At 41.2% G+C, this 17386-nt stretch overlaps 1 protein-coding gene across 1 annotated transcript; it reads left to right on the plus strand.

Annotated features, from left to right (window-relative positions):
• The first annotated feature begins 1535 nt into the window (after nt 1–1535).
• Nucleotides 1536–14424, plus strand: LOC119738120. The gene is made up of 12 exons (XM_038212861.1): nt 1536–1571; nt 2999–3133; nt 3601–3660; nt 5075–5246; nt 5801–8388; nt 9125–9301; nt 9892–9986; nt 10578–10757; nt 11079–11198; nt 11635–11728; nt 13032–13189; nt 13818–14424. Exons 2-12 carry the CDS (start codon nt 3098–3100, stop codon nt 14023–14025), a joined length of 3888 nt encoding a protein of 1295 aa, XP_038068789.1. The 5' UTR covers nt 1536–1571; nt 2999–3097; the 3' UTR covers nt 14026–14424.
• The last annotated feature ends 2962 nt before the right edge of the window (nt 14425–17386 follow it).

Consider the following 17386-nt stretch of genomic DNA (forward strand, 5'->3'; position numbering starts at 1 on the left):
GATGCATTCTTATGTTTACTATTGGTTCTTTCATTATATTTTGTAAAAAGTTGAAATTTTTTGTTTATCAGTATTAAGTGCAAGGAGAACAAACCGCTTGAACATCTATTTAACTATACATGTACATTAAATTCAAATTTGGAAGTCAAACTAAAACTAAAACAGAGAATCATAACATGTACATTGCAAACTCAACAGCTATAAATAATAGTTTCAGCCATTTTAATTCTACCATGACTACGAAAATTAAATCATGCCGTCCTGCAGGGTTTTTGCCCTTAAAATTTCCAGGAATTTTCTTGGTTTAAAGGGAATGTACATCATTGGCTTTTGCTGTAATTTTCAGAAATGAACTATTTGAGAGGTTAGTATAATAGATCAAATATTGTTACACTGACATTTTCGAAGTTTTGTGTTCGAAAAGGTTGGAAAAACCAAGAAAAACAAAAAAGTTCAAGTAGTCTGGTTCCCTGACTCCACAAAAGATAATATGGATCAATTTATAGATGATGGAAAATTGTAAGGCAAGGGAACCAGTCTAGCTGGCCTGCACCCATTCATGAACATGTAACCAATAGCAAACAAAATTTGGACTGAAAAAATGGTAAATTTGGAGCAGTAGCTGAAAAATAGTTAGGTGTTTCCAACGCTGGTCGGCCGACCACCGTTGGAAATGTTTACAAAAATACCATTTTCTTGAAAATGACTTCACACCAGGTGCCATAACTTTACAAGATGCTTGAGACTGTCATTTACCAACATACTAGTAAGGTATTTCGTAAAAACTTGGTAGTTTTATTTTTCGATGTTTGCAAATGTTGTATATTCCCTTTAAGTGCAAGAACAAACCGCTTGAACATCTATTTAACTATACATGTACATTAAATTCAACTTTGGAAGTCAAACTAAAACTAAAACAGAGGATCATAACATGTACATCGCAACTCAACAGCTATAAATATTAGTTTCAGCCATCTCAATTCTACCATGACTACGAAAATTAAATCATGCCGTCAAGCAGGGTTTTGCCCTTAAAATTTCCAGGAATTTTCTTGGTTTTAATATACAGTCCAGTTTTAATTTCAAGACAAGGGCCTAGTCGTGCTAGTACTATATGCTAGTTCAGATTTACATGTATTTTGTAAATAAAGTCATCGGCAGATCGGCGGCAAGACAAGTTGTGAAACAATCATCCATTAGTATATATTGTATGGGCCTACTTTTGTAAGCGTTTTCGAGTCGACTCGAAAGGCCCTCCCCCCCCCCCTCCCTCCACACCTGGTTACTGCAAATTTATTTTATTTTCAAGAAAATTTCTTGATATTTTCTTTTTAATGTCCCAGGTGTTTTTGTTGGTTTCTTTAATTTCTTTTCATTTCCCATGGAGGTAGGAATATTCCTAACTCCGCGGATTTTCAATTCAGAAACTTTATTTTAGTGCGCGGTATACGATCCCCCCCCCCCCCCCCAAATAAAAGCAACAGAGCAGCAATAGAGGGCGCTGTCTCTGCATGCAGTGACGTATGACCTAGATTGAGAAGTTTAATACGATGGCGGCTTTTTTAGGAGTGGTACACACTGGTAGGTCTGAACTGATCTGGTCTGGCTCTCATTTTCCTTGAATTGTGTTGCGTCGAAAGTGGCAGGTAATTTCTAAGGGATTGAAGATTATAACGCAAGAGTTGTGTATACATGGGAGTGGTATTGACGCTTTTGATGACCGATAACAGAGGGGGAAACTTTCGACTTTATCCCCGAGAAGTCATGAAGTTGGAACCATGTAACGGTTGTCGCCGTACAGTCGTTTTTCTAAATTCTAGTTAGGCCTACGGATTTTCGGTAATCCTTACCTTTAGGACCCCTTTCCTATATAAGGTTAAAAGACTCACCAAAACAGCTGACTAAATGACAATAAAAAGTGACATTCTGATATTTTTTGGCACATTTGTTGAACATTTGCCAGTGACACCTCTTGAATATCAGCAGATTTGATTTTGTAGAAAGAGGGCAGGGCTTTGATTAAAGAGGGGTTAATGACGACAATGACAAACAGAAAATATATATTAAAAAAGCAAGATGGCGAACTGCAAAAGAAGGTAGGAAAGTCACATTTTCTTTGAAAGTGCTTTCAAAATTACAACTAACTTGAGTTTATATGAAGAAAAAAGATTGCTTTAGCCTGCAAAAGTCACTTTGGTACTGGACAGTCATCTGCAAAAGTCAGTTTTGAACTGAACTCGTACAAAATAGAGGTGTCCTAAAAGTAAGGATTACCGGATTTTCCCTAGACCTAGTTCCGGATCGCTTCAAATAAAAACCAACCTCTTTTGAATTGGTCTCCAATACTGTTTTTTTTCTGACGAAGTGCATTTTGAAAAGGAAAATGTAAGCTTCTTGATCATGTTGATGCACAAAGATCTTTTCGATAAAATCTCTAGAAAAGGAATTTTGGCCAGATTTCCGACTCGCACTTTGACATGGTTAATTTTAGCCTTGGTCAAGGCGCTTGACGTTATTCGTCCATACGTGCGCGCACGCGGTAATCAATCGGCAGCATAGATCCTCGCAAGCTATGCAGTGCATGTAAAAATACAGCGTGAACAGCGACCTCATGCGGCCACTATTTTATGCAAATCAGTGGGACCCGATCAAGCGCCTTGGTTCAATCATCGGCGAAAGCTTTTCTTAAGTTTGTGCTAGATTTCTAGCGTACGGCCTCATATGTGAATTCAGATAGGTGTACTGTAGGCGGGGCAGCATTTGGAGTGTCCAGTCACACCTTATTAAATCCCGACGTCAAACTATTTGCAGCTATTCGCCATTTGCGGCCGTGTCAGAAACCACATTTTTTTGTACATTGGTGCTGTGTGCAAAAATGTGAGACACATGCGAGACAAAGTCATGGTTATGATTTCATCTGTCAATGTCATGTCTGTATTGTGGGTCACATTGCCATGAATTGCATGCGCCACTTGATTGAAATTTGTTTATTTTACAGTCTGTTAGAAATGCGACGACTTGTGCGGTGGACGTGAAATCAATTTGAAGAATTTGTTGTGGCACAGACTGTCATCACTCTGTATCAGCACAACTCAAGATGGCCGATTCATCGACAGCAAATAGCAAACTTGAGGTAACTTACATCCTTTAACAATTGTTGACTGCTGTGATGTGGGATATGACCTTTTTAACACCCGAGGGGCGCATAGCACCTGAGGTGTTTAAAAATGGCCTTTTGGCTTAAAAAAACGGAGGTTAAACATTTGAAAATTAAGTTAAGGCAGTTAACACATCTTTAACCCTAACAGAACTCAACCCATCAAACCCCAACGGCATGTTTTGTTGGAATCTGTCAGGATGGGTACAGTCCCCCTAAACTGACAGTCTTTTACATTGGGTTGGCACACCTCCAGAATCAAAGTCAGAAATATGTGTGTGCAGTTTCCCATATGGCGTTGGAATGTGCCAGGATGGGTATGGTTCCTAGTAAATCATGCTAGGGAGTTAGGGTTAATTTGAATTAGTTGAATATCCCAGCTGTTTAGTTATGCATGAAGGTGTTCATTTCCATTAATTGTATTTTTCTTTTTCTATTCGTAGCTGAGGCAAAAGTTGGAGAACATGAAGAAGGCATATGCCCAGACTCTTCGCAAAGTACAGGTATGTCACTAGCAAGTAACATGTAGCAAAATGTTTATTTGTGAAGTGTTTTGTGAGCAGACCCAGATTCTTCTGGGTAGCTGGTCGAAAAGGCATGTATAGAAAAATATTGTAAAAGAGATACAATACTATTTTTATAAACAGACTTTCCTTAAGAATAAGGAACATTTTAATATTGATGTGTCACAAAGGTGGAAAGTTAATTGCCATTGCAGTTTCTTGGACATATAGGTCTCTCACAAATGATGTCACTTCTTACAGATTGCCATGTGCATCGGCATTGTGGGAGTCACATTTTCGTGACGCGCATTGGCTGCGCTGTATTTCAAAAAAATTTCAAGCAACATGTGCGCGTGTTTAGAACATTTTGCCCACTGTGCGCACACATACCTGATTGCATGGAATACGCAGTTGTAAATTTCTTACAAAGATGGCGTCCTATGAGAGAGATCTATACAAATCACAAGTTCAAAATATCTCGGAAGCTGCGGTCCAATGCATGTGTGTTCATGCATGTCTGACGTGATTGCGCCATGTAATTTCTGGAAGGAGTAGTGTTTTCAGTACAAACATCAGCTTTTTGACCCTAGTGACCCAATTTTCCTGGACTGCATAAATTGGTAGGTAGTCAGTGGAGACCCCTTAAGGGCCTAAGGGACGAGGCGTTTGATACATTCCAAGGCTGTCGCCGACGTTTGTTACTAACCAACCAACTCACAGAGAGACATTAGCATCTGTTGAGCTGCTTCCCGCAGCTAAAATGAGTGAACATCAGATGCAGAATGATGGTGATGAACATTTACAGTATATTTTACATTATTTAGGATAAAAACTTAAAATGATGAACATGACAAAATGCTTCCACATCATTTTTTGGTCTTATTTCCATTTGAAGATTTGGCCAGAGGCATCTGGTTTTGACAGAAAAATCGCAAAGGAACTTTTGTCAGAGATGATGGTGACTTTTTCAGTGTTGTCATTAGAGGTACAAATCTGGTATCACAAGTACATCACAAGTCAATTCACAAGTCTAGTCACAAGTAACAGTGGATGAACAATAACATAAGAATGCCTTCGTCAGCATTCGTTTGAATAGCTTATGGGTTGAATTGGAGCTGGATGAATTGCAGTGTAGTGGTCGAGTCCATCACAAGTCATTGCAAGTCCTCATAAATCGTCCGCAGTCACAAGTCAAGTAACAAGCTATTCAAATGAATTGTAACGGAGGCATTCCTTTGTTATTGTTCACCCATGTTACTTGTGACTGGACTTGTGAAAGGACTTGTGTTTTACTAACGAAAGGACTTGTTGGGAACTCAACTTCAACACTGATGACTTGTGATGGGCTTGAGATGGCTTATGATCCCTTGTGATCTCTTGTGATGTGACCCTTGTGATCCATCTTTTACTGCAGAAATCTGAGAAGGCCAAGAGAACTCGATCCCATGTGCAGCGAGTCATTGCAGAGCAAAGCCATGTCATTAGCAATGATGCATCCCCTTCATGTACACATAGACTAAGTAGAAGAATCTGTGGTGATGGAGATGTAACTGGAAGACCTGAAAAATTGTCATCTTCAGAAACTGGTAGGTAGTTGCAATAACTTTTTTTTAACCCTAACCTTACAAATTCCATCAAATCCATTTTTTTTTTGGAATTATGGCAGACATGGCCCTGCTAGTTTGACTAAATTTTGATGGCGTATGATGGACTTGGGCCCGGGAGGCCTGAAGCACTGCTGGTGGTATCTGATGGATTTGGTCCAGCTTGGAATTATTGTAAGCCTTGTACCAAGTCCATCAGAATCCACGAGAACTTTGGCGATGGATTTTGACAGAATTGGTATCAATGCAGTTTGTGCACATCAACGTTTTTGGTTGTTTTCGACGGATTCGGTCCTGAAGCATTACGTAATGCAGACTGAGTGATGGATTTTGACAGACATGGTCTCCTACTTAGTAAAAGAATGATTTCATGAGGTGACAGATGGAATGTTCCATTTCGCCGGGCTTCGCCTCGTGGAATGGAACATTCCATCTGTCACCTCATGAAATTATTCTTACTATTGCACTCACAACAATTCATAATTTGTATTCATTTTACAAGTAATGCAAGTATTGATTTTGTTTGATATTTTTAGGAACAGCATCTGAAGAACGAGTTATTAACGTAGCAGTCAACAAGGATGAAGGTTCCAAGTCCACAATGGCTACAAAACGGATGCAGAGAAAGCGACGCAGTGTCTCTTTCAGCATTCCCAAAGAGAATGCATCCACGAGGACTCCCATTGTTGACGCTCGGGTGGGGGACACAGATAGCCATCTTGGAAGTTCCGAGGTTCAGGACAAGCAACAGTCCAAGAAAATAGCAGCTGAAATTTCTCAAAATGAACATGTTGTCAGGGCATCATCATCGTCAGTGCTCTCTGATGGCAAGGCTAGAGACATGAGTCGGCTTGATGAGAAAGTTACATTGGTTGTTCCGGAATCCCAGTTCACAGAACCCTTAGACGAAAGTTTAAGTGAAAGAAACTGCACTCCTGCAACAACTCCTCGGGATTTACCAGTTCTTGGTGGTTTTCAAGGGAATGTCATTCCAAGTGGAAATGGCAACCTGAACAGTCCTCAATCTGACATCCACTTGCCAAAATCTGCTTCTCTGGGTCCGAACAAAATGAGACCAAGTGACCAATCGCATCCAGCCAATGCCCAATCACTCTCGGGAGATAACAGCAAGACCAAAGATGAACAGAAACGGTCCCCAAATTCTTGTCAAAGTTCCTCCAAGGTTAGAACCAGGAGAGCCAATGGGAACAGCAGGAGGCGTTCCAGGGTGCCTCGTGAGCTGACTGCCGCCGACATCAGCTTCAAGGAGGTGGTGGAGTGTCAGAGCACGGAGGAAGGCAGTCACACGTGGATCGAGGGAATGATGTATCCAGCGGAGTACTACGTCAGGCGCACCAGGAGCATGACTTCCAGTCAGTGCTCCCAGAGTCAGAGTAACCTCGACGTAGCTGACTCTCAGAGATACTGGGATAAAGACCCAAGAATGAGAGCTAAGGGAAAGGGTTCTTCAACTGGAATCTCTGGATCATATAAGGATTCCATGTCACAAGGGACTGGTACTCTTCCATCAGGTGTAAATTCTCTGACAGAAGCTAGTGAATCTGTTTCCAGGACTGATTCAGACTCTATGAAGTCCCAGTTATCACAGTCGCTGTTGAAAGCTTACCCTGGCCAGTCAGCGCAGAAGTGCACTGACAAAAACGTGAGTGGTAGCGTGAAACCAACCAAGACCTCAAGAAACCAAAGACTACAGAGAAAACGTGGTGCGACGTCTGTGTTGTGGACTGATACCAAGGCAAAATCAAGTATTCAAACTGACTCTGTGGTTAAATCAGTTGGTGAGTTTCCTGCTGGCCAACTGCTTCTGACTGTTGCAAATGTCAAGTTACCTCAAACTGAATTTGCGCTACCAGAGGAGGACTACGGAGCATTGAAGATGGTCAAATTGCAACGTGGCCCATCTTTAGACATCTCATCACGTACTTTAGACTCCAAAGGTCAACTAGAAGGCATACCAGACCATCTTGTGGAGAGTCAGTCCACTTGCTTGGTACCTGTGGTCAAAGATGTTGCGAAGACTGACCACCAGGGAGTTATTCAACAAGAGAATTCAGATAGCGAGTCCTGCTCAGCCCTGCCACTCGCAAAGGCTCTGAATTGTTTGGAAACAATGGAAGCGCCTATCCACTTTTCAAGTCCAGGTTCCATGGATAGTGGCAAAGATGAAGCAACTGTTCCCTCCAAAATGACAGCATCAAGTAAAGAAGCCTTGCAATCAGGAATGAGTCAGTGTAAGGAAATTGCTACCTCTAGAAATGCAAATCCTGCCAAAGATGGTTCTTCTGCAAGCCGTTATAAGAATGTAGGTAGCGATATTGTCGGGAGACAAACTGCAAAACCTCAGGGCAGGGGCGTTCTAGAGAGCCAACTTTCACCGACACAAAACAAGGAAGACCGTGGCATGGCATTCCCCGATCCTGGCTGCACCCCGGGATGGTCCCCTACTTGCAGTCCAGGCGTTGGGCATGAGGTGACTGGGCCTGGAGATCTGCCACTTTCATCTCGAGACAAAACAGGCTCCCGAAGATGTCAGAATGAAGATGAGCTCAAAGGTCTCATGTCCAAAGAAAATGTAAACATTAAGCCAAAAACTGCTTCCATTGACGATGTTTCAAAATGCAACAATTCCCCCCTGTCTGGCCCAAAAAATTGTGGCTCACATCTGCCTAATACTTCTCCTCCTCAAAGCTCCAAAGTCAACAATCAATGCAGTTCTTGTGGAAATGTAAGGCAGTCTTCTTTATCTGCTTCTCCAACCTTGCCTGGACCTTCTTGTCAGGATGATACTTCCAAAAGTACAAGCAGACTACAAACAGTTCGCAGAAATCCTGCAGCAGAGCCTTCAACAGTTGACGTGAATGCAGTGGATGGTAACGTCACACCGCCTAATGCAATCCAACGCGTCCCTGTCGATCCAAGAGGCAACATCAAACAGATATCCCCCTTTGCGGGCGTGGCCACAGGAACGCCTCCAGGGAGGGCGGAGGAGCCGATGTCGATGTCTCAGTGTGTAGTGCAAATCTCCGGTGAGGAGGACGACGAGACGTCAGATGAGAGTGGGAGAGGTAGCAGACAGGAACTGGCCCTTGCTGGATGCTTACAGGTATGCTCAAAACACTTGGAATCAAGTTAATTGAAAGTGTAAACTGACGTTTACTTCAATAGGCCTACTGGAATTTTTGTTTTTAGTTTTAAGTACTTTCTTCTAGTTTTTCATGGAAGCTTTGATAATTATTGTCGATATTTTGGATGTGATATTTGGCTTTCTGCATATTTGCAACTTCTATGTTGAAAACAGGCATGAGATTTTTCAGACTCTTTTTTTTCTTCTCTTTGTCGAAAGTGCATAAGAACAGTACAAAAATTAGTCCTTCAAAATTACCTACGGAAAAAGTTTTGAAGAAATATTGGCCACTACCATTGTCCAAATAAACTGTTTAAAATGATTAACAAGTAAAAAGTGGAACTTACTCCAAGAAAGTGAAGAAAAGTTTGATATATATTTGTACACAAAGCTTTGGAAACACTACTGTTCTGCCTTGAATGACATCACGCTTTGGCTCATGAAGATGGAAATTCTAACATAAAAAACTAAAATGTTGCAATTTCTTCCTTTTACTGCTACAAAGGAGGTGAAAAGTAATAGTTACATGGCAAGAAAGCTGTTTTAAATGTATTTAAGTCATAAAAATCCTATTACATGTTCCCTTTTAGCTGCAATTGTTTTTGGAAATTAAAGTATCCATGCAATATGCCATAACTAAATAGTTTTTAGGGCAGAGCCTATACGATCAAGTGGTACAAAACATAACATGTTTTTTTTTTTTCATAATTCTCAGCATGATCTGCCATGGGAGGCCTTACCCACAGTCCGAGACGTGACAGGTAGTTGGATGCACATGAATGGACAGGACGTTAGTCTCCTTGCCATCCTACATCAGCATACGCTGGTTATCTGGTGGACCAGCTCAGACACACAGGAGTGGCAGATACTGAAGTCTTGGGTCTTGCCTGAGGTAAACGTTTTTGTCTGTACCATAACAACATCCAACAGTGGGAAGAGTCTGCTGGCTTATGTTGCTGTGCGTGTTCTTTGCTTTACTTATGGTCACTGTGAAATGAATAGAGGCTCTGTTGAAAACCATGAGCTTATTAACAGCCTGATGAAATTGGGATATAAGGCTGTATGCGCTCGGACTGGCTCAACCTTTTTTTGACGGCGGTTCATTGTTCACATTCTTTTAGCAGGTTAAAACCCTTTTACAGTTATAAAATACTTATTGCAAAATACTCAAGCGCCCCATATCCATTTCTAATTGGCACACTCTTTGTGCAACTTTTTACTGTGCAGCACACATTTCCACCTACGGTCTTGAATATCCAAATATTCATTCAAGTAATCGAATACTGAATTATTCGAAAATGGACAGCCCTAGTTTGTGCTACCTGTAGCTGTTGGCTGTTGTTGAATTTAGCAAGATGGCCAGAGAATACCCAAAAGGTGGACGCAGGTGAACTAATGTCTTGGAACAAAGCTGGTAAATGTTTCTGTCAAAATAACAAGTCAGGTTGTTAATGTAGTTTATCCCTTCTATTTTGGTTTTAGGAGGAGGAGTTCCTTTGTGTCAGGTTTATGCCTTGCAGTAGACACGACGTGATGTCATTGGTGGTTGCTGGTATCTTTGGTACATGTGGTGTCAGGTGAGTCTAGTGGACAAACTTTTGATTAATCCTCAAACACCCAGTGTTTGATTGAATTATACTCTGAAACTTGAAGAGAAAGTTGATTTCAAATCTGTGAGTGTTTGACCTATTTCAGCAATTGGTTAACATTTCTGCCCTTTGTTGGTTTAACAATTTATCTGAAGTTTCGTACTTGGGAAGGAAGTAGCTCAGTCCATCAAATGTCCCTGCAAGTAAACTCACAAGCTATTCAAATAAGCTTTGACAAACGGCATTCCTTTGTTGTCGTTCATCCACTGTTACTTGTTACTATACTTGTGAATGGACTTGTGATTTACTTGTGACTGGACTTGTGATGGATTCGACTATACCTCTGATATTTGGAATTCATTTTGGAAAGATTTCCATATACGAAGTTCACTCAACACCCTGTGTACAAACCCTATGAGATTGGACTGAAAAATTCTAAGTGTTTTCTAAGAAAATGCTTGTATATTTTCACTGCTGCAATTGACTTTGATGACATGAAATTGCTATCTGGGGGCTTGTTAGTCAATACAGAGGAAAATTAATGAACTTCATATATGGAAATCTTTCCTTCATTTTTAGGATGTTGAACTATGATACTGTGACTGAGGAAATGCAACAGATGGATGTGAACCTGTCCCATTCCTGTGAGAGTCCAGTGCAGTATCTACTCTGTGTAACTGACGAGGAGGAATTTGCTGTTGCTGTCAAAGATGATACGAGCAGTGCACTGTTTCTGGTCAATGCTTGCATTGAATCAAGGTAAAAACTATAACATTGAAAAGACCATTTTTGGAACCTTACAAATGTATTCCATTTTATAAAATTTATAGAAAGTTACTGTTTTAAGGTATAAGGATTCTCTGTACAGCTCTTTTTTCCCATGTTCTGTCTTGGTCAAAGGGCTTGTTCATGCTCGGCGCAAACTGGAATGCCAATGCGAATGCCAATTGGTGAAGTCACGTCAAGTTTGCGCGCAGCAAATTCACACGACGTGAACTCATTTCAAGTCTGGTGAATATTAGTGATGGCAAACATAAATTTCCTTGTGATCTTTCCTTACTACTGTTTTCTTTTGTGTAGAAATGTGCAAACAGTGAAATTATGGACTGGAAAGGACACATACCTGACCTCACTGTTACAAGTAGAAGGCACAAATGGAATGCTAATGGCTACAACAGCACACAATGATTTAATGCTTTGGTAAGTAATCACTCTGCTCAGTTCTTGCTGGTAAGGAGGGGAACTCTTCAACACCGCAATATCTACATCAGTGATTTTCAAGTAGTATCTTATTTTTTTGGCAAATGCAGTCGAAGCATTGGCCAAAGCTTCTGAGTTATATCAGGATATTTCGGCATGATACTACATTATGGGATATGAGTTGCTCATACTAAATCATTCGTACTCAAACTCCCAAGTTAAATTAAAGTGAACTGGAGTATACTAACAATAATATACAGGGTGTCCCCAAAAAAACGATCCCTCAAAACACCCTCTTTTTCACAGCTTTATAAAAAATACTTCTAATACTAATGCTCTGATATTGAAATAGACTGTAACAATTGGACCCGGTTTGAAAATCCTACTAACATTGAAAAGCAATCTATTGAATAATCTATTATCACTTTGTTTTCAGGAATTGTAAGACTGGAGAGCTGATAAAGGACATCCCAATGAAGTCCGTTGACGGCAGGAGTCGTGCTTCATGCCTGAAAGCAGTAGCAGAATCAGTGAGTAAAAGTTTCCATTGGGATTTAATACCAACCTTTGCTTAGGCCAAAAAAGATAAGTCTCCGGTTTCTGGTATGGAGCTTGCCCAAAAAGTGGTGCGGCGACGCGGCTTTTTTTTTTTTATTTACCTGATTTTTTTGCCTCAAATGTCGGCTGATGACTGCAAATGGTGCCCGACTAGACTTAGTGCAAATACATGGGAGTCCAGAGAAGCCACATAAAGCTTATTCTCGATCATAACCCCATCTAAAAACACGTTAAAATTGTGCAGCAGCAGGATTCCAGTCAAACCAGTGAATTTGGCGGTTTTGAGACATCATCTTTCATTGAAAAAAAAACTTTTTCATTTTGCCGACACGCATGGCTACGGCGACGCGCGCGCATACCAGAAACCGGAGACCTTTTTTTTTTGGCCTTAGTATGGACTCAGTGCACAAGCAATAGATGGTGCTTTCTGACAAATTTTGAGAAGGGGAGGAGACACCACCTGCTTTTCTGGTTTGTGTGCATATGGCGTAAAATACGCACAACCAATTTTATCCTGAATGTCCACAAACCAGTAGCGTTTTTATGTGAGTGTCTTCATTGCCATCAGCAATGCATTTGAATGTCCCTGCCAGTGGTCTCCTCCAACTCTCCCTTTGAGGACAACTGAGTACCCCCTCAACTGTTGGGAGGGGGGGGGTTCCTTGTGCACAGACCATAGAGTAGAACACTGCTTAAAGGGAATATACATCATTTGCTTTTGCTGTAATTTTCAGAAATGGATGGAATTGGGGGGTTGGAAATATATAGCAAATATAGTTACACTGACTTTTTTGAGGTTTTGGGTTCGAAAATGCTATAAAAACCAAGAAAAACAATCATTTTCCTGTAGTCTGGTTCCCTGACTCCATTTAAGAAGAAACAGAGCAGTTTACATATAGTGGGGAATTGTAAGGTCAGGGAACCAGTCTAGCTGGCTTGTACCCGTTCATAGGTGTGTAATCGATTGCAAACAAGTGCGATGGTCAACTGGGGCCAGTATTTGAAAAAAAAGCCAGTTTTTTCCAACGCTGATCGGCCGATCAGCGTTGGAAATTGATACAAAAATACCACTTTTCTTGAAAATGACAGTATACCAGGTGCCATGATTTTACAGGATGCTTTACACTGTCATTCACTAACAGTCCAGCAAGGTATTTCAAAATGATTTGGTAGTTTTATTTTTTGATGTTTGCAAATGTTGTATTTTCCCTTTAATGGGCTGAGCATTTTTCCCCTATGCTGAATGTTCAATTTTCTGTGTTTGTTTCTCTAAAGGGGTTGTTATTCCTCGTCATAATCTTCCATGATGACGTCGGCGAGCAAGAAGTGCATTGCAGCCAACCTATCGGAGCTACCATAGTGTTCAACCCACTGACGGATAAGATGGCAACATTGGTAGAGTATCAACCTTCTACTGAACACACACATGCCCGGTAGGCCAGTAAACACTGTACTTAGATATGCTACTGATAGTGGATTTTATCAATTTTGTAGTGGATGTTGGAGTGGATGTTGGAGTGGATTTTGGAGGGGGAGTTTGCTACCAGAGCTTCCGTAAGCAGTAAGCACAGCAAAAGGCACGCTTACCGCAAGAAAAGAAAGTTGCTTAAATCAGTGAGGTAACAATAGAAATCTCCATGCGCGTGCAACCATTTAGCACATCCTTGCCGTGAAATAGTGGTTATAGTTAGCACAATTTTCTGCTATACTTGGCACAACTTTTCTTATAACTGGACCCAATTTCATGGCTCTGCTAACAACAGAATTCCGCGCTTACGATCACCATGTTGTGCTAACCACGCTAGCAGAAAGATTCTGTGCTAACCCTGTGAGCACAGAATCCTTAGCTATAGGATGTATGCATGCGCAGAAGCCAACATTCCTCGCTAACCCATGAAATACGTTTACCATAAGCACAGAATTTTTAAGCAGGGATTTTTCGCTAACGGTAAGCAGAGCCATGAAATTGGGCCCTGTTGAACGGTTGAATGGTAAGAGATCATCAGTTTATTTAGAGTAACTTTACGATGACTAAGTGCAGCTTTTCGTGTTTTTGAACAGCCTCGCCGATGCTGTTATACACAAGCACAGCTTGCTGGCTAAACTGTCGGATGGAAGTCTTCACCAATGGGACATCTTCTCAGGTAACCTCATGAATTATTCATCACTTCAACCAGCCAATCACAGTCTGAGGAGCGCCCATCTCTGCAGGTCTGAGGTAGTGTTGCTAGGCACTGACCAGTGCCAGCAGGTATACGATGCATACTGAGGCAACCTCATGAATAATTCTCTCATCCAACCAATCACAATCTGTGGTTTCCCAAACTCAAATCTGCATTCCAGTATCAGTCGATTTTTTATGAATCACTGATGTAGTCATGAATTATTCAGTAGTTTATTCACCAATCAGACGTCTGAAAAATGCTCGTCCATGTTTAAATGGTTGAAAGAAGTGCCTTGTGCTGTGATAATCGTCCAGTATTATTGTTGCTTTGATGAGAATGTTGTTCTTATAAAGTGTTATTATGGTAAGAAACTATTAACAAAGTCTTCAATAGAATACCATGGTACAGTGGTTACGGTGTTTAACTCATGTACAATGGTGCCTGGGTTCGAACCCTGCTAGGAAAATGGTGATTGTGCCCTTGGGCAAGACACTTAACTACAACTGCCTCTCTCCACCCAGGAGTATAATGGGGTACCAGTGAGGGTCGAGGACCGAATGTGCGCTGATATCGGCTGCCATGTGGTCTCGTGGCCTGATGAACGGGGGAATAATTGTAAAGCGCTTTGAGATTGCTGATAGTGTGGAAGGCACTATATCATTACAATAAGCCAGTTCGCTATTTCAACTGCGCATGCGCACAATGATATGGGCCACGGGTCATTCAGGATAATCGAACGTTTCAAAGGCACCTGAACGCGGGCGCACGACACTTGCGTGTAAACTACCGGCGTGTGCATGTTATCCCTAATGACCTCGGGTCATTGAGATACCGAACTGGCTTATTATTATAATTATAGCATTTGTAAGAGGCTGATATGTGATAGGTGTAACTGAAAATAATGATGTGGACTTGGTTCCCAAATACTTCTCAACGGTGCCAAACTCAATAAGGCAGTTACCGGCCTGGTACTCGTGCAAAGACGCTACAGGTTTGTCAACATGCAGATGCAGTTAGGTCGTGTGTACTCCACAACATTGAAATGCATAAACAAGGCATGAACGTATTTGCCCTGAATAAGGCTAGAAGCGACTCCAGGAACAGGGCTACGAGAGAAATTAAAAGAACATTAGGTACTCAGCAAAACATTCCACTGTCCGCCTGGGATGGGTTCCACTCCTCTCCAGTCTGCTCGTCATTTTCGATAGTCACACTGACTTCAGCTGACTTGTCTCTCCATCTTAGCAGTGAAGTATGCCATGTTGAAAAGCACCCCCATAGATCTTTACCTTCTGCTACTCGTCAATCTGGAGTGGGAAACATCAACTGTAGTCCTCTCATCTCTTTATGTCATTTGTTGGCAAATGAAAATGACTCACTTTCTGGGGTTTTTTTAATGCATATTCGCCGTGAACAAGGCTAGAAGCCACTCCAGGTACAGGGCTACAAGAGAAATTACTACAAGAGTAGGTACTCGGGAAAACTGAAGGTAGGAATTAACATTCCTCTTGAAACAGGACAGATCATAGGTTGGAGGGAAACAAGCACCAGGCAAGGAATTCCATAGAGATGCGGCATGTGGGGAAAAACTTGGAATGTCCTTTTATCTAGGTATTGCATATGGATGAGAGCAGGCAGAAAACCGAGTTTCTCTCTCAAACACTCTGATTGGAGGAACCAGGTTGGACAGTCGAGTAGAACAGTAACCATGACATATCTGTAAAACAAACAGAGGGTCACAAGAGACCTAAAAGTTATAGCATCCAGTATCTTGGGTTGTGTATATTCGTCTTAACAAATGTCACACTCAAGGTGAGGGAGTCTGTCTTGGCAATATGTCTTAGCAGATGTCACACTCAAATTGTGTGTATCTTTCTTAGCAGATGTCACACTCAAGGCAGCAGATGTCCCACTCAAAGTGTTGTGTGTATCTTTCTTAGCATATGTCACACTCAAGGCAGCAGATGTCGCTGGTCCTTTTAAAGTATCTCTCTAAAGTATCAAGAAATACTAACATCTGTTGATAGTATTCTCTGTGATTTTCTATATTTAAAATGTCCACGTGGCATCCCTTGATAGTATTCTCTGTGATTTTCTATATTTAAAATTTCACCATTATCCCATTGATACGCATACTGTGTATCAGCGTCTGTACCAACTATAAACTCAAAATCCATTGGCACCTCATTTCTCTCAGGGTTTCCTGCCATTGCCGCTAAAGTAAGTATTATGTTGATTGAGTCCTTTGCAGATCCTTGGAAGGTTCCCCCCACGGCCTTGTCCTCAGGTCACCTGCACCATCACAGCCTGGGAGGGGTTCCACTCCTCTCCAGTCTGCTCGTCACCTTTGGTAGTCACACTGACTTCAGCCGACTTGTCTCTTGATCCTGTCTTCCCATGAAAATATCTGTAAGACAAACAGAGGATGACAAAGTTATAACATTCAGTGTCTTGGATTGTTTGTATCTTTCTTGGCAGATGCCACACTCTAGATGGTGGATACGTCATCAAATGGCACACTCAAGATGAGGGATTGTATCTGTCTTAGCAGATGTCTCGCATCAAGGCCAGGAAGTGTATTTTTCTTCACAAATGTCACACTCAAGATGAGGGATGTATCTGTCTTGGCAGATGTCTCACATCAAGGCCAGAGTGTATCTGTCTTTATCGCAAAGCGAAGTCCTCTTTAATTGACATGCCAGTTTTTGCCTAAAACTGTTCACGTGAGACCAGATTATCCAAGTATCATGTTCAAACCCAATAGTTAGACCTATGTAAATTTAAGTATGTAATGATAATCGCAATAGTGATACAGAACTTAGTGTAAAAATAATTGCGATACATCAATACTCACGATACAGAAATACCAATATTCAACACTTTTCTCAGAAACTCAACAATTCATCGGTATTTTCCTAGTAAATCCGCCTGCCTCACCAGGCATTCTGTCTAAACATGTTCAGTAAGTCTTTGCTGTGGAACTTACCACTTCATGCACGGTTTAATGCAATCTTAATTTAAAAAACTTACCAACACAACTTTTCCTCGTACTGACACTAGCTTCTTCAAAGGTGACGTCTCGATGTTTCGGATATCGACTAAATCAGTCGCTTCTTCTCTCACCAGCTCCACGCCTCTCTCGCGAATGTCCTCACTGACCTCCACCTTGCTGGTTTTGGACACTCTCGTAGTTGATCCGATCGGAATGAAAAGCATCTCTGTTGGGGTGTCTTTTAAGCACCAATTAGAGTAGCTTCATGGTGCCTAATACCTTTATAGCCAGAAACTAGATGTTCGATAGTATTCTATGTGATTTTCTATATTTAAAATTTCACCATTATCCCATTGATACGCATACTGTGTATCAGCATCTGTACCAACTATAAACTAAAAAATCATCGGCGCCTCATTTCTCTCAGTGTTTCCTGCCATTGCCACTAAAGTAAGTATTATGTTGATTGAGTC

This window comes from Patiria miniata, unplaced genomic scaffold (assembly GCF_015706575.1).
Source record: "Patiria miniata isolate m_02_andy unplaced genomic scaffold, ASM1570657v1 HiC_scaffold_3, whole genome shotgun sequence".
Lineage (NCBI taxonomy): Eukaryota > Metazoa > Echinodermata > Asteroidea > Valvatida > Asterinidae > Patiria > Patiria miniata.

Coding starts and splice junctions, on each gene's coding strand:
- LOC119738120 (XM_038212861.1), top strand. CDS start 3,098: ATGGCCGATTCATCGACAGCAAATAGCAAACTTGAG. Junction 5,247..5,800: donor ATTGTCATCTTCAGAAACTG/GTAGGTAGTTGC, acceptor TGATATTTTTAG/GAACAGCATCTGAAGAACGA. Junction 8,389..9,124: donor CCCTTGCTGGATGCTTACAG/GTATGCTCAAAA, acceptor CATAATTCTCAG/CATGATCTGCCATGGGAGGC.